The following is a 22213-nucleotide window of genomic DNA, read 5'->3' as shown; positions in this document are numbered from 1 at the left end:
TCAGAAAAAGAGTTCTGAGGTTACAGTAGACATGGCAGTTAAAGCTCCTAAGCTAGGCAGAGGTTTTGGAAAAAGACACTATGTTAAAATGCTTAAGTATAATAGCAGTGTAAAACATACAATTATAGAATGCAGATTTTATAAGTAACTGAAATGCCATCCCCTGAATGGTCTCATATGGAATATTGATCGTGGTACTGCTCATCCACGCTCAAAAAACAATTGCAGTATCATCAGAGGTGATCTAGACAGAAAAAACAAGGACCAAACACATGGAAATATCTTTTTTTGTAAAGAAGCAGAAAGAGTTTGTTTACATAAGGAGAAATACAAATCTATAATTTAATTACGGGTATTTAAAAAGTAAGTTAGTATTTTCTCTCTGTCTCATGGGAGAATAACAAGGTAATGGTCAATGCAATTATGTCAGCTGCAATAGATAGCATCTCATTTCATGTAATTAGGAGTAGCACTAATAGAAATAAGCATTTATCCTGTGGTAACATCCAGTATGCCCCAGTCAGGAACAGAGGTTGCACCAAGGAGCGCTGTAAACATGTAACATTAAATACCAGGCCAGCTGAGGTGCATCCAGCATCCCTGTACTCAGTGTCACAAGGAACTGGGACCCGTGGCTGCAGCTGCTGCTGCTGGGGCCTTTATTTAACCCGCAGATAAGAATCAGTGAAGCCAATGCAAATTTTTATCTTCCTGTGAATTCAGTGGCAAAGCACCCGTTCAAAGGATTGCTACCCAAGCAAAGAATAGCATAGTCTTTCCCAAAAGAAATAAAAATGAAACAGTTGGGGGGAAAAAGGGATGCCTTCTCCGTATCCAATGAATTTCCATGAATAATAATGAACATGTTGTTTTCGTTTTTAAGGTGACAGGAGGGGATGAAGGCCAAGCATAACAAAGAATGAATGGTCAAAGTGGAAAAAGTCTTCCATAACTTTGGCTTCCAAAGTGCTTTGAAAAAGCTCCGTGTATCTTAGCTCTCACCCAGCTTTCCAGTTTGTTTCCAGAGCTCAGAGGATAGAATTGATGTGGAGTAACTCTAAACCTGAGAAGGGCTTGTAGTAATGGCACACAAATAAAAATGTCCAGTTCAAGTTTAGAAGCTGCTTGAGAGCTCAGTGTTAAAGCCAGGTAGCTTTTCCATTAGTAGGCCGTGCTAGTGGATGGAAAAATTATTTAGCCGAAATGTTTCCTCGGATGTTTTGCAAATATTGTCATGTTAGGAGATAAAACAGTGGGGTTGTCTTCTGTATGCTCAAAGCATGTAAATTAGAAATTTTGCCAACTCAGGATAATTAGTAAGAATAAATAAGGAAGTATGTAACCAGAGGAGAAGTATTTATGTGATAATTTATGCTCAAAGAACTCAATATTTATTTAAAGTTATTTGAAAGTAATATAATTCTATTTAATTTCCTTTTAAAAGAGAAAAAGAAATTGAGATGTCAACATTGTTAACTCATCTGACTTATTCATTAGATGAATTGGAGTAGCAATTAGCTTTGCTATGAAGTAGGAATTGGCTGTCTCTCTACCATCTCTTAAATCTGGAAAACAGTTGGTCCGTTTTGGCTCCTAAATCAAGTTTAGGACTGTACTATATGGCCAATGAGGCTAGAATATGATAAGGCAGAGGAAACTATTACACTTCTTTATTAGCCAGCACTTTCACACACATGCAGTGGAAGAATCATAATACTAGTGAGGCAAGTTTCCGTTTCCCTTCCATTGCATAAGGAGAGTGAAATAGTAACCAAAATCCAATTAATTTAAAATCTAATTGTTATTTAGTGATGAAAACGCTAAATGCTGAGAATGTCTTATAAGTTTATATTCTCAGTCCTTTCCAAATAATTGCTGGAAATGTTTCCCCAGAGCTGCTCAGCAATTGCATAACCTGCCCTCTCCTCTGGGATAACAGTGCATATGTCCTACAGGAAGCCATGGAAAATGGTAGCTTCCTCCTATTTTGATTTAAATGTGACTGAGCACTTGCGTCAATCAAAGTACCAGGCGAAATTATTGTTCACGTCAGGAAAGCAGCAGCTTCTCAAAGCTGCTTGTAATGCATAGAGATCTGTCTGAAAAACTCTGTCAAACTTTTATCTCCTGAAAAATACAAGTTAGGATTTCAGTTTAACATATTAGCATTTGATGTGTAAATCTACCAGTATGGTCAAATTTTAACATTTTCTGATTTCTGTTGGAAATCTCAGGTTAAATTGGAAAGCTGTTAGCACGTCTCTTTTTCTCAGCCTTCTCTCCTTTAACCTAAGTAATGCCACATCTTTCAGTTCTTCCTTGTACATCATGTTTTCCAGCCCTCTGATCATTCACTTTCACTTTGGGCATTCCCTGGATTGTCTCTCCCATTCCTGCAGTGTCTCACCAAGCTAGGATTAAGTAATCCATCTGAACAGAGATCAAGTCTCAATGAAGTGGGAGGATTATTTTGGATTCCTTGCAAACTCTGTTCCTGCTAATACAGTCACCCTTGCTCATGCCTTCTTGGCAACAGCCTGATATTGTTGACTTCTGTACTCTGTTCCCTTTTTTAATACGCTTGCCATGTACTCAGGTGCTGCCTGTATGTTTACCTCTGCCTAACTGCATTTTCTTGCCCTTGAGCATTTTTAATTTCATCCTTTGCTTGTAATACATCTCCAAGTTATCAAGCTGAGTTCTGTGCCTGTCCTGCAGTGTGTACTTGGCCAAGCTTAGTGTAGGTTTGCTGAAGGGCACCGGTCTGGGCAGTGATGGGGTTTGGTGCAGGTAAGTGTAGGTGGATAATGTATGCATAGGGTTTGGTGGATTTTGCTTGGGAAGTGGTGGGTAGGTAGGAAATATGTAGCACACATTCATTCCAGGCCCTTGTCAATGGCATTTCAAACCCTTTGTTAATTTACAATTATACTTAGCTTATTTTTGAAGAGCTTCTTAGCAATTTCTTTGTGTTTTTCAATTAGCAGTTGTTCTTATTAGTACTTTCACTAGTAATTGTGATTTTGAAATGAAGTGTTTGGTTTATACCTAGTCTTACACATAATATTGAATCAAATTATAAGGGGCTTGCTTTCCTAGTCGTGGTTGTTTGGAGGTGGAGACTCGGTGGCAAACAGTATAAATGAAAACTTAGATTTTTTTCAAGTACGTACCATTGCAATTTAGGCATTCACTCTCCTGTTTCTGTACTCCTATACCACAATTCTCTGTTGAACTTCTCACATGATAACCTAACAACTGGAGTTTCTGGAGGCCCCCTATCATCACAAATCAGTATAATTTGTAAACCCTCAGTAACAAAAAAACCTCAGCAAAACCCTTGGTTTTCTGGAGCTGTTTTTTTCAGGACATTTTCCCAGTAATGATCTTTTTGAAACCGCAGAGAGGTGTAGTAGCAACCGCTCTGGCGTCATGGTTTAACCCACTTTGGGCAATAAGAATAACTTTGCCTACACTTTACTCTGGGAATGTGTCTGCTTGGCCTATTAGTAGCATTTCTTTCTTTTCACAGCAACTCCTTTTCAAAAATCTTGTAAATGAGATTTTCTTTGTTCCTTTAATGAGAAACTTAGATTTCTCTGTGGTATAATATAGGCCAGACCTCACTAAGTATTCTTAGCTGGTCTATATTAAGGGCCTGCCCTTCATGTTATTTATATCTCTATAACTTTTTTGTAATTTGCAGCTTTTTCCATCAATAATTTTCTATTTTTGTTCAGATCATTCTGTATGATTTGGGTCCATTTAGTATGGACCAGACTGATAGGATGCATTGCTGGGGCTTTTATCAAAAAACCTGTAGACTTGTGAGCCAAAGCCCTAATGAAATCTTACAGGAGTTTATCAAGCTAATTCATGGTCTCATGGGAAAATAGGAAGGTTTTTTTATTCCTGACAAAACTAATTTTCTGTGTTGACTGGCGTTAATTGTACTATCATCCTTTCATTGTACACTGATTTCTTCCTGTACCAGCCTTTCCATCAGTTTCCCTGACGTTGATGTCAGGCAAAATGGTCTGCAATTTCCTTATTAAATAATGGAACAATGCTTGCTTATTCTCTGTCTTGGGGACCTTATGTGGAATTTCAAGACACGTTTTGCTTAGTTTGGTTCTTTTTAATTTCATCTTTAAGGGTTTAGGGTTCATACCTGTTAAACTGGTATTGTTTTAGTTCTTGATGTTTTGGAATCTTAGTAGTGAACATACAGATTTCTTCTTTAACAGATCACATGAGGAATGTTTTAGTGGCACAGAGCTGGTGAAATATTATGCAGTGGACGTAGAAACTGTTTTCAGGGCATTTCAGGAATGCACAGACATACTCTGGTACTGAAGTAAAATGTTAATCTCTGATTGTGAAAGAGCAACAAAATAAATTAAACCATAAATATAGTGAATAAAGAGGTTATTTATGTGTAACATTGATATTATAACCTAAAGCTATAACCACAATATTTTCACTGTTCTGAGCAACGTGAATGGAAAATGTATAAGAGATTAGTGTGTAACTAGGGCTCAATAAAGCAGTGCTAGATGAATATAAAGGGTTTGCATAGCATTTTAATTATGTTCAAGAAGAAAATATATGAGAACAGTCAAGACTGAAAAGAGGTTGTAAAACAGGAGTATGTATCCATTTCTGACTATCCCATTTGATTTTTTTTTTTTTTTTGGAGGGGTGTGATGTACTTGGGATCCTTCCATGTTCTCCTTCACTTTTCATACCCTGAAGACATCTGTGGTGTTGATATTTGTGTGTCCCAGGGAATCTGAATGAGCGTATTCCCAGTGTACCATTGCTGATCCCAAATCATCAGCAGTCTCACAGAGAGGTTTTCCTCACAGTGCCTATTCATTCCTCCTCATCTCTTTTTTTTTTTTTTCCTTTCAAGCTTTGGCTGATGTGAGCACCTGGAGCTTTCAAAACCTTTTGATACTTGGTAACTAGTTTCTCTCTGGTAAATAAAAGAAAACTATTAGAGCAAATCAGTGTAATGGATTTTTAGATTCTCCCATCAAATAACTTGGGGTCAGCATCACCCTGCCTTCCTGAAGAAGTGAATCTCTGTTCTCAGGAAATAGTGAGCATTACAAGAGCTGCTGGGTCCAAATTGTGATAAATATGTAGCTTTTCACATTTGTTACCACAATTCTGAAATTGTTACTTACATTTCATCACAGGCAGGTTGCACACCATTAGGTTTCTGAGGCAGGGGCTTTCCATGACCGTGTGTTTCTGCAGCCTTTAGCATAGTTGGTACTTCATGTGCAGCTCTAAAACCAATGCAAGGGACAAATTAAATCTGTTTTTGTTGAAATCCAAATATCATTTGCATCACTTATGAGCTTTCTTATTAATCATTGTCCCTCCATTAGATCAGTGAGGACAGCAATAGTTGTAACTGGTAGTGTGCTGTAGGTAGCTATAGCAAAATAGAAAGTTTATGGGATTTCACTGTAGTTTATAGAAAATGTTTTTATCACCACTAAAATGAGTGACTTATTTTAGTATTACATTATTTTTTAAATCACCAGGGAGCTGATTTTGAATCTATCTTTCTATCCTTTGTAAGCCACAGGGGTTACACACTCTCTTCTAGCAGCTTATACCAGGTCCTAGTAGAGGCAGGAGGAGTTGTCACAGCAATGTGGCAGATCTCATTCGGCACCTTTGCTCCCAAAGGGATAATGTGAGCATCTGAAAACAGCGTGTGCCTCACTGGTGGCTGTGTACCTCACTGGCCTGGACTCATGGTGAAGGAGAACCTCGGCCACTCAGCCCCAAAAAGAAGTAGCTGGCTCAGCCCTGTTGGTTCACTGCTGGGGCACCCCACTTTTGAGGCTTCACTGTAGGTTTTAGAGCAGGGGAGAATCAAATGTGTGTCAGAGGAAAGCTGGAAGAAAGAGTGAGGGATGTGGGGACAGCAGGATGGAAATAAGCACAAAATTTTGCTAAACTGTTCCAATATGGAACAATATTAGGGAGGCTCTTGATGAGCCTAGAACTCCTTCCAGCTGCTTGTGAGCTATCAGCTGCGCCTGAGGTTCCTAATTTCTGGCTTGTAAGTCCGGTCTCTTTTTAGAACCTTGAAAAAACCCAGTTTTTATTTGAGCTTATTGAATTTATTTTAATTTTATTTTTTTCCAGAGTAAAATGTTTATGTGGTTACAAATTTGTGTGGTGTTCTCATGGCTCAAATAGTAATATTAGCACCCCATAGGGAATGAAAAGTGATGCAGCACGGGCCAGCCTGTGAGGACAGCTGAATGCTTGCAGGCTGCAGCCTGGCTCCTCAGTTCACCCTGCACTAAGCACATACACATTCCCTGCTGTTTTCCTCCTTTCCATGTGAGACTGGGTGGAAGAGGTGCAGAATGGACTGAAAAGCAGGATGTTGTGTGTGTAGGACATAGTATCTCTCTGCCGTTTTGCTTTCCTTTGTTAGTGATGTAGAAGAGTTTCTGTGTTTTATGAGAATTTTATGTTACCTACGCATTGCCAGTGTAGTGACATTACCAGGTAAAAGCATGGACAGAGAAGTATTGCAGTACTGGACTTCAGTACATTTTATAGAGACTTCAGATCCATTTATACTATGTTATCTGAATTTGCAGTGTGTGCCTTTTGATTAGAACTGCCAACATCTATTTTTTTCTCTGACAGCTGAATTACAGGTTTTCTGAGGAAAACCTCTCAGCTGATTAAATTTGTATTGACAGGATTGCATTCTGTATTAACAGGAAAACAGCTACTTCAGGCCCCCTAAATCACATCTTCTCTCTTGCTCTTACTTTAAGGCCCTGAAAACCCAGGGTGAATTAGGAAACTTTTGCCACCACAGATTCTTTCATTGTAAAGGAAACCAAATATGTTGCTGTGATTTGACCAGAGTAGCTCTTTTGATAAATTTACATCTTCTTTTAATCTGCTCTTTGTCTTTCAGATGTGGATTGATTTATCCTTCCAGCATTCCTGTCTTAGGCAAAATATTTTTTGTTAGTTTATAGGAGGTAAATCACAGCTCTTCCCTCTCAATACTTAGCGGCTGACTTTTCAGTTCTTGATCTCTGTGTGTGAATAAAGTCTGACCTCGTTTTGCTACTTCAAAATACTCAGGGGAGGTAAGAGAACACAGAGTTGCACATAATGAGAACATCAAAAGGAAAAAAATAACACAAAAACAAATGCATCTTCTCGGTTTTGAATTTTAGTGAGGTTGAAAGATGTTGATTTTCTATGGGCTAATACTCGTTTTAACTGATGCGTGGAGTTTAATGTTACGGCCAGGTAAAACAAATTTTGGCATTCCCATAATCTTGCAATTCTATTGCTTGATAGAGGTTGAATTATTTAGAATGGAAAGTTTATAACAAAGAAAGGATATAAATATATCTATGGAAACAAAAGGAGCAGGAACTGGAATTCTATAATGTTTATAGTTACTAATAAGGAAACAAAATAAATATAAGTTGTTCTTAAACCAGCTGGTAAAATTGAAAGTGAATGCTGCAAGTTTTCCCAAGTGCTTTCCAGCCATGAAAACTTGCAGAAAGTCGATTTTACCACAGATACAGCCCAGCTTAGCTGAAACATGCACACAGCTATTGTTTCCATTTGCTAACAGGCCTTAATTGCTTCAGGGGTTCCTGCATGTTCTGGCTGTTTTTCATTGCAAGTGGCTCAAAGCTTTAGGACAGTTTGGTCCCTTCACATCTCAGTAGGAAAGCTTTGCACTGAAACAGGCTCCCTCTTTGAAAAACAGAGCTTCTTCCTTGCTTTCTTTGTTTTTCTTGCTTTCCTTTCTTTTTTCCTTTCTTCCTCCCTTCCTTCCTTTCTTCCTCCCTCCTTTCCTCCCTTCCTTTTTGTTTTCTTAAATTCCCCCAGGATTCTTATTCTTGCTGTTTCTGAAGAATTATGCTCATAAATATTAATATAAAATAATTTCTGAAGCTCTTACTACAAGGTAATTAAAAGAGATGGGGGTGAAATATCTTTCAGTTTGTGTGTTTATAAGTGTCTTTGGATACCTATTCATTCCTGCAACTCCCAGACCCTTAAAATTCACTAGCTAGCATCAAGCATATCCAGAGGAAAGATAAATATAACAAAATACTGTGAACACCTTAAAAAAAAAAAAAGTGTCCTGTTGAAAAGAGATGCTGTTTTCATGCCTTCATCAAGAGTCAGGGTGTCAGTGACCATCTCAGGGGGGACAGCATGCAGCCAGCAGAAAACCAGCAGCTTTCTGGTGCTGGAATTCCAACTGGAGCTCTGCACAGTCCAAGGAAGGTGTTAATATGATTCACTTAAAACCTGGAAGCCACAAAATACAAATAGAAAAAAATGCAGCTGGATTTATTCTGATGCTCCCAGAGCAAACAGCTCTCTTGCTTCAGTCTGGACTCTGTCTGCTCTCTTGTTCCTTTTCCTCTGCTAACATCAAGCTTCTCACTCACTACTTGCAAGAAGAGTGTGGAGACAGCATAACGTTCTTACCTTGTCCAACTTTGCCCTCCTAGGTTTAGTTTCTTTTGGAAGGAATTGGAGAAAAGTCTTCTGCACATCGACCCTCCAGCTTCCAGCCCAAGAGTAAAATTCTTTCTGGTGTGTCTGGTGTCCTCACCACATTTCACCATATTCTGTTACCTTCTTGCTCTTATCATCACCAGTGCTTGAAAATACTTTACACTCTAGCCTAAGAGCAAAATACCCTCTCCTCTTCACACCTCCCTCAGGAAACTCTTCTTTGGCAGCACTCAGAGACACAAATCAGTAGCACAGGGAGCCATCATTATCTGACCATGCTGCTGCTTCTGCTTTGTTGCTCCCCTTTTGATCTCCTTGTGTTCTGCTCACAGATCTGTGGTGCTTAGCAAAGGTCCTTGGAACATGGACCAGGCCTTTGTGTTTTGTACAGGGTGTTTCTGTTCTCTGGCTGAATGTCTTGACCTTTAAAAGGCAGCTCTAAGACTGTCAAAATGGGGTTTATTTAATTAAGAATCTAATTTGGAGATAGCAACTCTCTGTTACAGGCCTGAGATTCTGTGTACTGTTCATGCCAACACAGCTTTGCCCGCACAAATGTTCATGGAGCTCAAATAAAAGGAGCTGTAAATAGAGAAGAAAAGGCCTTCAAAATTATGAGGAATGCTGTCCTAATATTTATGTTCTTACTTGTTGGCAAAATGGGTAATTTGAATTCAACTTAATATGGTTTTATTTCAAAAATGAGAAAAATACAAACTATGTATCTTTCCTCAGCAGGGCACATTAGTGACCTCCTGTGAGCTAAGCACAACACAATTAAATGAAACCATTTAAAGAAAACCATTCAAGGTAAAAACATTTGAGTAATCAACAACAATGTTCCCTTCAGAAGAGGACATTACAACAAAGCTGGTTGTGCTGCCAGTCTTGTTGATTTTCACTGACTACAAAGCAGAATAGAAACTTTCTCCATAAATCCCTGGGTGCTAATGCAGGAAGGTGGCTGTGTAATTTGAGCTGTCTGACCCTGGCAAAGGAGCAGACTGTAAGATCACTGCCTAAAGAAATGATTTAAAAATCCAGTGCTGGGAGGAGAACTTGCTGCTTTATTAATGTTTATCAGATTAAATAAGTTAAATAACGGAAGCAATATGAGCAGTGCATAAAAGCAGGGGCGTGAAAGGAAAAAAACTGGTTTTGGAGTGTGCCATGGCCTCTCTCACAGAACTTCTCATTGATCTGCCTTCCAATTCATCCTGTGGAACAGCTGCCATGGCCTGGGGTCCACAGTAGAGGAGCAGCACCATTCATACACCCTGCTATCCTGAGTACAGATGCTTTCCCTGATGCCTGGTAGCTCCTAGCCAGCTTCCAGAGCTTTGGCAGAATTCGTTCACAGATGTCTGGCACACGGGGATGACACAGAAATTCATACAAAAGGGATATGAAGTTAATGCATAGTTAATACTGTTGTCTTTATCTCTGTAAAGTGTATCTCTGTGAATCTGGTAGGAAATGATATATGCACATTGCATTAAAATTCCTTCTTGAAGGTATGTATCCCAGAAGTTAAGGAAAGAAGCTTTTTTATTTCATGTGAGTGTTTTAATGTGGTTTGAAAGGGATTGATCTGTCAGTGCTAGGGCCAAGATTCTTATCCCCAGAGCGCAGTGATCCTCACCCCCAGAGCGCGGTGCACAGATCGCTCTTCCAAGAGCCTTTTGATGTGCAATTCCAGGCAACTCCACAGCCCAGCAGAAAGGGGAGGCTGGAATGGCATCCTTCTCTTCTCAACATCACACTTGGGCTGTGGCTGACTATACCTCCCCAATAAAAGCTGTCACCCTCCGGCCAGTCCCACAGCACACAGCTATGTCCCTACTCCTCAGCATTGCTGTCAGGGTGGTGGGAAAGCTCAGGGTTAATGCCAGCTCATGAGAGGACAGAATTTAGACCAAAGATGTTTCTCAAAGTCTCTACAAGAGTCAGTAGAAACCAAAGTGGCGAGAAGTATACATTTATAGGAAAAGTGAAAAGCAAAGTAGTGACAGACGAGTATTTTAACAGGAGAATTTAATTTTGTCCCTTTTCACCTCATGTTATGCAAAGGATGATGGTGAGCACTGTATTTGCTGGCAGTGGAGGGAAGTCTGGGGAATCTATTCATTTTCCTCCTTATTTAAACAAACACTCTCAGAACCATGACCAAGAAAGGAAGCAAAAGTACTTAGTAAAGTTCTATTAAGTGTTCTAACTCAATGTTTGTATTTTGCTCCTGAAAAATATACTATCTGTATTGATAGCACAGTAGTGTCCAGCTCCTGCAATCTGCTGTGGGAGAGGGCTCAGGGAATAATTTTAACCTTGTATGGAAACCTAGTTTTATTTTCAAAATACCTGCAGCTCAGAACAGTCTGAGCTATTCTGCAGCAGAAATTGTGTCCTTCAAAGAAAGTTCATACAACTCCCACAGGGTAATCCTGCCTAGAAGAAAAAGCTACTGGTGCCCAGAGACGGGAATCCCTCCAAGGAAATCTGTCTCTTCCCCTAACTTTCTAGTGCTTTGGGAATGTGATTGTAAAACAGAGGTCTTGTGAACACCAAGAATATTCCTGTAGAAATACTAATTTCTTCCCACCAGGTAGCTGTCTCAGATAATAGCAAGCAGCTACATAATGCCATGGCTAGCTAAGATTTTATAGATTTTAATTTGATGGATAAACCTGTGACTTTGCTTACTAATCTGGAAGGTTTTGTGGATAAACAACAATATTTATGAAATTATACTGCGTTCCCAAAAGTCTGTATTTTTGGCTATTGAGCCAGAAGTTCTCATTTGGGAAATGTAAAGCAGATTTTAAATGTGATTGAAAGGGTAATTTGGTCTTGAGAAGCAAAAATATTTCAATTTTGTTTACTTTTTATTCTCATCTCATAATTTTGAATGTTTCATGCTAGATTCCCTTGTGTCTGTGTAAACTTTTATTAGCTAAGGATGAGCTGAAACTCACAAATACAATCTCCAAAGAAAAAGGAAAATCAATGTAGAACTGATGGGGTTTTTTTAAGGATACATCTGAAAGGTTTGGGTAAAAGATTTTAATTTCTTTCCATAATTTATCATCCCCACTATCAAAATAATGTCCCTCCTGCCACAGAAGGGCTAAGTCATAAACTGCATTGGATGGTAGATGTGTTTTTAATCAACAGTGTTGTCACTATGTGGCTTGGTTTTCCTCAAGAAAATCCTGCATCTTTTGCAGCGTTGAAAAAAAACCTTTGTACTTTTTAGCTGCCTTGAAATAAATTAATCATAATGAGGAAAAAGAGGTGGAATTGTGAAAGGCAGGTATTTTATGGCAAGGAGTGGCTCATTATTTCATCTTTCTGAGATAAGGACAGGACATGATGCACAGATTTGTGCCTGTCAGTGACCTCACTCAGTGCAGAATGCACAGTGAGAAACGTCACAGGCTCAGGAGCAGGGATGGCTTCAGAGGTACCTGGATACTTCTTTGCTGTCCCCTTCACCATCATATTCTCGTCACAGCTGCAAAAGTAATTAAATCTGAGAAGCAGATTTGTGGGTCAAATTCTCCTCTCTACCCTTTACTGTATGTTAAGAGTGACTCATTTCACCAGGGTTTATCTGTATTTATGCACATGTAGTATAAAGGAGCTTGTTGATGATGACATTTTCCCCTTGTTGGGAGATTTGCACCTGAAGTGGTATTTCAAAATATCAAAACTCTGAGGAAGCACAGAATCTGAATGATGGTAATGTGCTATTTCACTTTGGCAATTTTGCTTTAAAAGCTGTTACTGTTCTTCCTGAATCACCAGATTCAGCTTTTTCTAAAATAACATATTTGCCGCTTCTGTCCCACAGTAGTTTAGAGAAATGGTCTTGTCTCTGTCTCCAGTCTTGGGAATACTTAGAAGTGTCCATCAGTCTGAATATCTCTGAGTGACTAATGCAGTGTATGAGCCCTAAGAACAGCCCTGAGAACTTTGCTACCACACAGGAAATACACTGAGAGCTGAGTGTAGATATGGGTTATCTCTGTGATCTAATGAAGTAAATAGATACCCTCTGGAATCAAGAATGTTTGTTCTGAAGTTTCAAGAACCTCGTTCTCTATAATTCTGTGAGCTTAAATCAGATTTGGGTTGGTGAGGTTGCTCAGAAATAATAGGTACGAAAAGGGAAAAACAACAAAGGGTCTTGACGATTATTTCTTGGCAATTCCCACTTCCCGTGAGAAGCAAACACACAAACGCTTTTTTCGAAGTGACGCAGATGTCGCTGCACGTCCATCGCTTGGGAAGGCGCAGATGGACTCGTGTTTGGAGAAAAAACAACAGGCAGGGAGTTTGGAGAGGAAAAACAGTCTTTGGTATTTTGTGGCTGTCACCTTCTGATAGAGGCGTGCGCAGGCAGAGGGGCAGCAGGGCTGCCTCAAGCAAGCGCTTTTCCCTCCATGCCCACAGCTGCCAGGGCTGCTCTCAGACATGGGGTGCTCTGCCAGGCACTTTTGGGAGGAGGGAGAGTGCAAGGGGCACGGGCTGGCTGTGGTGGGACCTGGCCATCAGCTCTGTCCTGCTGCTGGGATAGCAGGAGGGATGCAGGGTGAGGGGCTTAGCATGGGCCGGAGCTCCAGTCTCACCCAGCCTGCCCTTGTTCAAAGATTTGGTCTTTGGGTTGGCTTTGTCATGGGAAAGCACGGTTTCCATCTCAACAATTAGTTAACACGGCTGCAGTGCGCAGACCAGAAATAAAAGAGCTGTGGAAAGGGGAGAAAAGCCGGAGCTGTGAACCCAAGAGAGACGCTGAGTTCTGGAGTGGCTCAAGCTCTCAGTTCCATGAGCAGGGCTTCCAGCAGTGCAATTCCTTCCTGGATACAAGTAGGGATTTAGTTCCTTCTGGTTTCCTGCCATTTTTTTTTTTTTTGTCTAATTGGCTAATTTTACTGACTTGACAGACAAAGAGCCAGAATTCTTTACCTCTGTTTCTACCCCTGTCACAAATAAGGATTATTTTTGTTATAACTGGTTATTTATTTATTACTGATAAAGATGTTAATTCATAATAAATACTCAGAATCCCATATGGATGAAGTAAATTAATCACACATGTACTGAACATGGATTTGAAACACCCGCCTGTCAGTGTCATCCAGTGGAATTTGGCCAGAAGTTGCACTATAAGTATGTGGGATCCACTTTGTCTTAGGTTATATTTTACTTGCCTTCTGTGGTAGAACACTGATCTCTGATTTTGAATCATTATTTTTCCATGTATTCTCATTTGATATATGCAAATATGTCAGTGACTGGAAGTAGAGAAATTTGGCAAATTATCTTTTCCAAGAGATTATCTGGGAATCAGCAAACTATCAAACAAGAGTTTATTGCTGTTGCTGAAGCAAGAAGGATTGCACTGCCTGCTTTCACATCCCCAGCAAGAACAATTAAAAGTGTATCATCCATCTATGGCTTGTACTGGAAAGAATTTTGTTTCCTTTTGTAATTTAGGTGTAAAAGAATATCCTAACCCCCAACACCATCAGAGAAAGAAGGAAAGGGGTCTAGTCTGTATCAGTTGCAAACAGCAGGAGAAAAGAGGCTGTTGTTTTCATCACCAGAGAGTAGATATCTAATGCATATGGTCTCTGAAAGACTCCTTAAGTCTTTTGAAAAGTCTGGAAGAACTTTTATCTATATTATCTATATCTGTATCTCAAAAGTTTTTGTACACTGCCCTAAAGTACTCAGTTATTAGGGCAAGTACAAATTCATTTTACCCATTGTAAGAATGAAATTGTCACTTGGGAACTTGTCTCCTATGAAAAGGGAAAAAACCCAAAAACCCTCCCTATAATTCTTTCCAGAAACTTAACCAAAAAATGTTTTTAGAGAAATTTTTCTGTTTAGGGAAAACACTGAAAAGCCCCACGTGGCACAGCCTCAGCACACATTACATATAGAACATGCAGTGGTGGCTGTGCAGCAGTGGAGAGTGCTCACAGGCTCTGAAGGTTTCAGTACTAATAAAATGGCAAATGATGGGAAATTATCCAAGGGAATAGCCTTGTAAAGGATGTTTTCCTGACTTATTTCACATCCCATATGCAGGACTTGTTTTTGTCAGACAGTCCTTAGTGAGGCTGCTGAGCTGGGCCCTGCTCAGGCTCCAGCAAACCACAGCAATGAGGTTAATGCTCCTCAGTGCACATTCATTAAAGTTCTTCATCAAGACTTGCTTTTCCTTCAGCAGAGGTTACTGATCCCTATAATTTGATGACAAAGGTATTAATGAAATTTGTGCTAAGGAGCATTCATTTAGACAAGAAAACCCCACAAAAATAACAAATAAAAATGCTTTTAGGAATATTTAAAGTAAACTGAAGTATTTTGAAGTACCTGTTCTAAGGGTCTAACAACCTCTGATTTATGTTAAAAATATTAGGAGATGGTAATCTAGAAGTGTGATCCTGACAGAAACCTTTTCATCCAGTTAATTTTCAGCCAAAAGGAGACCAATGGCTTCTTCCCATGTCTTTTTTTCCAAGGCCTTATGGTACTGTTTGTTTGGGAAGTACTTCTTCAAACCAAAGATAGCCAGGAAAAAAGAACAATTTAATTAACATTATAATTTGCAATTTAATTTGAGGCTGAGAAGACATTCTGAGAAGCAGAGTAGTAATCCAGCAGAGGGAGAGTGAGATAAATAAGCTTGCACTAATGTCAGCACTAATAAGGATCCTGTTTTCAGCAGCCAAGGCAGAGTGGTCAGGAACAGCTCAATTATGTCTGTGCTGTACCACAGCTCGTGGTGCAGATAAAACCAGAGAAACCTCACCGTGTCTGCCTCTGAAAGTTGGCAGCAAAATACTGGGGGCTGTTCCAGATGTGCTCGCTGGGAATTTGAACAAATTCTTACCTTCTTCTGACTTTCAAGGAGATGCAAAGCTTTCTTTCAGTCTCCAGACTTAGAAGATAGTTTTAAACAATGACACACAAGTATGTGAGTCTCACTTCAGAGGCTGCTCCAGTTTCCATGATAATTTAGGAGTTAATGTGTTCTACTGTGCCATTTCCTGGATTGGAATTCAAAAGACCTGTAACATTTCATCTCTCAGAGCTTGTTTCTCCTCCTACCCCCAGTCTTCTGGGAGCTAATAACCTAAACCTATAAGATAGCCTTGTATTACAGATATTGCACAGTTCCTAAATACAGTGGGAACAGGTTCTCAAGTGGTGTTGTGAGACACAAATAATATTAAACACTACCTTGAGACATCACTTTTCATTTTTATGCTGAGAACAGATGCATGTGTGGAACTCCAATGAAGACTTTGGGGCTTTAGAAATTCTGTTCGCTTTAAAGCTGGAACTTCATCTGTGAGCTTAAAGACATTTCAAATAAAATGGTTTATTCTTTCAGGGGGGTTTTGTATGGATGTCTCTGGTCAAATATGTGCAAAACCTGTCTACAAGCCTTGCCTCTGTACTTATTTAGGGAAACAGAAAGACTGTTTCTATAAATTATAATAGAATGTACAAACCGTATAACAAATTACAAACATTGTAAAATGTTGTCTGAAAACTTCAACCAAGCACTACATACAAATTGAATTTGAATTCCAAGATTCCAGATACAGATATTTTTTTGTCTCTCTAGATTTATGAGCCATTCTAGTTCTCCACTAATTTCCTCTTAGTTCTTGGAGCTGTGTTTATATTTTGTTCATTTGGCCTACTCGAGCATCCTTTTCTACCCCAGTCCCTAAATTTGATTTTCCAGTCAAGTACTCTTCTGGGGACACTCAGCACATCAATCCCTCGAGGGCTAAATTTGGAAAGCACAGCATCAGCTGTTATCATTAACTGCCTTAGAGTACACTGGAGTAGTGAGAGAAGTGATAGATTTCCCCAAGCTTCCTGAAGAACCATTTCCTACTTCAGACCAGGACACATGCTCTGCTATCTGCTTAATCAAGTAACAGAAGGAACAGTCATAGTCAAAAAGCCAGAAGAGGAACAATTATCTAGTCATATAATTTGAACATCTTTAAAATTTGACTCCACAATGCAGTAGAGTATAATTTCATTTTCCTCCAGACATTAAAATTATTAATAAGAAGTCACTATAAATTATGAACAGTACAAAGTGTTCAAAGCTACTCAGCTGTAAATTTCTTTTGGCAAAATTCCAGAGGTCTACTTTAGTCTTCCACAGAAGATATTTTTGCCTGATACTGTGCCCTTTGCATTTCTTTTCCTTTAGTACCAGCAAAGAGAAGCAGGAGGCTGGAACCAGCCATTCTTCTGGGCAGGAGCTGAAAACATCAAGAAAGGCTCCTGATATTATCTTGAAAAAGGATGTAGGCTACTGGCTAAGATCAGGAGTAATGGGAGGTGAGTTATTTCATAACTAGTTTGGATAGTTTCCATGAGCTGGTTAGAGAAAAATGGTATAATTCTGAAACTATAGCAGAGAAAGCATAAATAGCAAATTACTCTAACGAAAGCTTTTGTGAGCAAAGCCTTTCATTATAGCTATTCCAAATGTGCAAAGGGCAAAGTAACAAGTCTAAATACATTTTGTTTTTTCTTAAGCAGTGCCCAGTGTCCCTTGAGCTCCATTTGTTCAAGTGAGAAGGAATATGGTGATACAAAAGCAGATGGTGTTTGCTGCTATTGGATGACAGATGTTCCCTTATCCCTGAGATTATGCAGTTAAGTGTAATGCATTTATAGCTGGGTTATGCAAAATACTGAGCACCCTCAGCTCACATTAATGGCTGGGGCAGCTGGAGGGGGCTGGTGCCTCCCAGGAGATGCACAGCTCTTGGGAGTAAGGGGCCTTCTTAGCTGAACTCTCCACCTCAGCTCTTGATTTGGAGATGTCCTGATCATCAGTGTTCAGTACCTTTGGGAACAGCCTGCAGTCCCCCTCGCTAGGCCCGAAGTCAAAGACCTTCCCTCTTTGCAGGGAATGGATCCAGTGCTGAGGAACTGGGTTGATGCAATTGTGTGAATATAGCAATCCCACTAACAATAGCCGTGTTGAAACACACGTCTCTGTGTTGCACTGAGGTAGAAAGGAGATAAGATAATCTCAGTGCTCGGTAGAAAATGCTCACTAAAAGCTAAACAGTTCCAGGTGCTGAGCAGCCTCCCTTTTAACTTATCACTGCTGCAGTGTAGCAGCACTGGGCGAGCCCGCCAGCCAGCCCTGATCCTTGAACATAGCCCTCCCAGGATTACCAAAGGAAGGGCTCCTTCTCCTTCCAATGTGGTTTCTTTTGAAATGGCAAGAAGGATTCTTAAGTTTATCTGTATGGACCCTGAGATGAGGCTGGCAAATGTCAGAAAGTCAGTCAGATTTAAAGAGCCACCAGAGGAGTACAAAAGGGGATTTCCCACTATTGGTAAAATTCATTTGGAGGAATTTCTCCACAGTCATTATTTATCAGTTTAAAGTCAGTGAGACCAAGCTCTTTCTTATTTCAGGGCTGATTGTGTAGTCAAAAGTGCAATCACCTTTCCTTAACTTCTGGATGTTGCTGCATACTCTAGATGGATATAGTTACAAAGCAATTATTTAGGACAGCGTGCCACATGAGTAAATTCATCCTTGCCTTAAAAGTTCCTGGATTCCTGCTGAACCTTAGCTTTGACCTTCTCTGAATAGAAACAGGAGATAGGGACTTCAAAGCTGATACATTTCCTGGGTAACGGAGTGCACAACCAAGTTTCTGTTAGCACATATTAAAATAAATTTTCATGAGTTAATTCCAATAGTATTTAATTTTATATTTTAGTGTTACAAATGGCAGGGTTCTTTTGTATAAAATTGTAACTTCAATTTCACTTGATGGTTTTCTGTGTTTTGAATGGTGGATTTTTCTTTTTAGCCTATGAAATTTGAAAAAAAAATTGATCTCCAAGGAATTGGTGGTTAAAAAAATGGATATCTTATACCAGCTCCCTCCAAATTCTTCTATTTCTTAAACAATGCTGTCTTTTTATGTAAGCAATAGGCATGCCACACATTTACATGAAAAATATGATGTGTATAGTGCACTTCGTTTATTTCTTGACATGACAGCATAAGTTGAAAAAACACAGCAGTTTGTAGGAATTAAGTTAGGACATAAAACAGACTATTTATGTCAAGAGAAGGAGACAATTTGCACTAAAAACAGGGAGGCAATGACTCGCTATGCAGTTCATGCAAATCTTATGTGAACTTTGTAACAACACGAGAGGGACTCAGCCATGTGACAAAGCACAGAGCATTGTCACCCCAGGACAGTCACACAAACAGTACAGAGTTTCATTGTGGAGAAACCCAAATTGTGAATCTGAGTCTAGTAAGTGCACAAACACCATTGCTTATGGAAACTCTGGATTTGAAAGTGCCTCCCCACCTCCTGTGACCCAGGAAGGGTCCAGGGCAGCACTCCCTGGCAGCACAGTTTCTTCCCCACTTTCTGCAAAAGGAGGAATTCAGTTACTGCAAGACTTCAGCAGGCACTGCTAGGAGTTATAGCACCATACTGAACAAAACATATTGTCTGCCTGAAATCACAACAGAATTTCAGGATGAGCAGGCTGGCATGAAATAAATATTAGAGGTTCAGTCCACTTCAGGCAATTTGCCCAAAATAATAGATGATGGTTAAAAATTATATTTGGTTTCCAAATACCCATCCAAATGCATTTTACTTGGCAGCTTGACAGAACAGTAATTTTTAGAATTTTAAGCCATTAAAATCAGAGGTCAGATAAAGTGTAACTATCCAAACATTAGACTAATTATTGCTACCCAGTGTCTGTCAAGGGCTTTGTTCCTTGTTAAGATGCCTGCACACTTCAGCATAAATACTGTAACTCTCCTTCCCTAGGATCCCTCTTTTCCTTCACCCAAGCCCACACACAGGGTGGCATTTAAATAAGATTCTTCACACTGTGTCATAAATATTAATGACATGAAACTCAGAGCTTGGCATTTTTCACTAATGGCCCTCTTCATCACAGTTTCACCCCTGGACTGCACCCAGGCCCTTTGTAACTGGTTGACATTTTTTAAAAACCTATTACTATCAAAGTGAAACAAAATACTGAGACAATTTCTCACCAATTAAAATTGCTGGGAGATCCTCTCTTCACATTGTGTGCTTGGGATGTCATTTGGCATGGTTTCCTGAACAATGCCCATGTTGGCTTGGCATGATTTGTCTTGTAATTACAGTTTGTCTTTCACCTAATCCCTATAACAGCTCATTTGCTGTTGGATGGACATTTGATATAAAACTCAGCCTGGTTTAAAAAAAAAAAAAGTACATATTTCCCTACAATCCAACTTTTCTGTGAAGCTTCCAGAAAATTTCCATAGAAAGATTGATACCATTGTTGGCATTTCTTAGTTCCTGTGGTTATTTGCATCATTTCTGTACTTTCAGTCTGAGCTGTACCAGTCATCTGAAACTGTAAATTAAACAGCAAGGCAATGTTTTGGAGCTATTTATGGCAGTGTTCAAGATTTAATTTTCTGTTGTCTTTCTGCCTGAATGAAACACGTACGGCTCAGTCTCTCCATACAAGATAAGGAGCCTTCTGAACAAGCTGCCAGACACTGACACAGTTCCTGAAACAGCAAGTATGTATTTGCTTCTTCTTAACCTTCATTTTGTATCTGAGTTAGGACCACAATGTTCACATCCCACAGGCTTGAGCCTTTCAGTTTCTAGATCATCACTGAGAAACTGAGGTTTCATTTAAACAATTGGGTGAAGGAGAACAATAATAATTTGTCTTTTGCCTTCAGCAGTAAGTAAAAGTAAAAGGTGGATAAGCAGAAACATATTCTGGGCTCACTGAAATCAAATCTGTTTCACAGTATGGTGTGTGTCAGAAAATTTAGTGCTTTGAATTAAACAGGATAAAGAGCAAACAGAACCGTGGGATTGTAGGGTAGAAGGAATAATAAATCACCTGATACAAGGCAAAAGCAGCAACCTTTGGGTGCTTCCTGGCAGACATTTGTCAGCCTTCCTTGAAATCTTCAGTAGGGATGCACAAAACCTCAGTCAAATTTTCCTGCTGTTCATGGCCCTTTCATTACAAAATGTTTCTGATGATGTAACCTGAATATTTCTTTATCTTGTTACTTCTGCAAACACATAAAATAGCCTTCTACATATTTGAGAGACTGTTATCAAGGCTTTCCTCAGTCTGTTTGGCTAGATATCCCACTTTTCCAATATTTTACCCTAATTCATAATTTATAGATCACTTCATCATTTTTATTGCTGTGTTTAGAGCTGTCTCTGAGCAGTACATAGAAGTGTGGTCCACGACACAGCCACAGCAATCCAGCTAAAGCCTTATCAGTGCTGCTGTAGCAAAAGTGTTCCTCTGCAAACTTGTCTGCTATCCACATTCCACAATGACACTCTGTGTTGGTAGCAGCATGACATTGTTAACTCCCATCCTGTCTGCTCTCAGCTGTCATTTCTGTGCTTTTCTCTACCTGAATTTCTGTCTTCTCAGCCATTCCACATTTTCTGTCTGTGCAGGTCATTATTCCCGGGCGTGGTACTTACACTTGTAGAAATTGAAAAAGATAAAAAGTTTTCCATTTGTATCTCCAGTTTGTCCCAGCTATGTGGAATCCTATTCTTGACCTCTAAAGTACTGGCAGTGTACCAGACTTCATTTGTCTCTGAGTCAAACGAGCCTCTTCTGTGATGTGACCTTTGGGTAAGGAGTGTAAGCACTGAATAACACTGGGACAGACCCCAGTGGAACATCCACTGGATACAGCCTCCCATGATAAGGAACATAACTGGTCAGCTCTGCACTCACATTGGACATCCTTTTTCCCTAGCTTGCTGTGACATGAGACAGTATTACAGACATAACATTAATGAATGATGAATCTCTAAGGTTCATGGTTTTACTTTCCACTTTATTTCTCAATAATGCAATTTTGAAAAAATACGGCTTAACGTGCAGTTAACAGGGGAACCTTTGAAAGCACACATTTAAAATAACATATTTTATCTTGATTTGTTTCTTCTTCAACATACAGAATTAAAATACCAAGAAATGCTCTTCTGTTCTGAATGCTCTGAAAGTACTTTTTATAAGCTTGTGCATTTTAAAAGTCTGCATAATGTTATGGATGGGTACCAAATGCAACTTAAATTGTCTCTGCTATATGAAGACAAACTCATTATATACTTAAAATTCAGGTAAGTATTTGAGTTTTAGAAACTTGGAGAGTTTGCTGGCTGGATTTCATCTATCTGAAGTTTCCAGCCATCCAGTAAATTCAGGGTCAAGATGATAATGCTTGGATCCAGAATGAAAGTTTTTTTAAGATCTCAAAGTTCTGAAAATTTACGAGTGTTTGCACTTGGTGTTTTAGTTTTCCCCCTGCTACTTACATCTTTATTTTAACATGTGAAGTGTTGTTTTTTGTTTTTTGTTTTTCTTTTTAAGTTCAGTTATGTAGGGGTGTTCATCAGATATATGCCCAACTGTATATAAAATGGTAATGGACCAGTCCAAAACTTTGGTGTGGGCTGTGGTGTCCTCCTGTTGTTCAAGGGCTTGAAGTATTTTATAAACTCCTACTTTTAATTTATACATGTACTCAGAGATATGGAATGCTTTGATTCTTAAT

The 22213-nt window shown here is 39.4% G+C and overlaps 1 protein-coding gene across 1 annotated transcript in view; it reads right to left on the bottom strand.

Annotated features, from left to right (window-relative positions):
- Positions 1 to 5275, bottom strand: part of PDE5A (phosphodiesterase 5A) — a 51710-nt gene extending 46435 nt beyond the window's left edge. Inside the window, exon 1 of the mRNA XM_062494008.1 lies at positions 5193 to 5275. Coding sequence (XP_062349992.1) covers positions 5193 to 5275 — 83 coding nt within the window. The remainder of the gene's footprint in view (positions 1 to 5192) is intronic.
- Positions 5276 to 22213: the final 16938 nt, after the last annotated feature.

Source organism: Cinclus cinclus, chromosome 5 (assembly GCF_963662255.1).
Source record: "Cinclus cinclus chromosome 5, bCinCin1.1, whole genome shotgun sequence".
NCBI classification, from domain to species: Eukaryota; Metazoa; Chordata; class Aves; order Passeriformes; family Cinclidae; genus Cinclus; species Cinclus cinclus.
The sequence above is the reverse complement of the archived record's forward strand: the minus strand, read 5'-3'. Positions and strand labels throughout refer to the sequence as shown.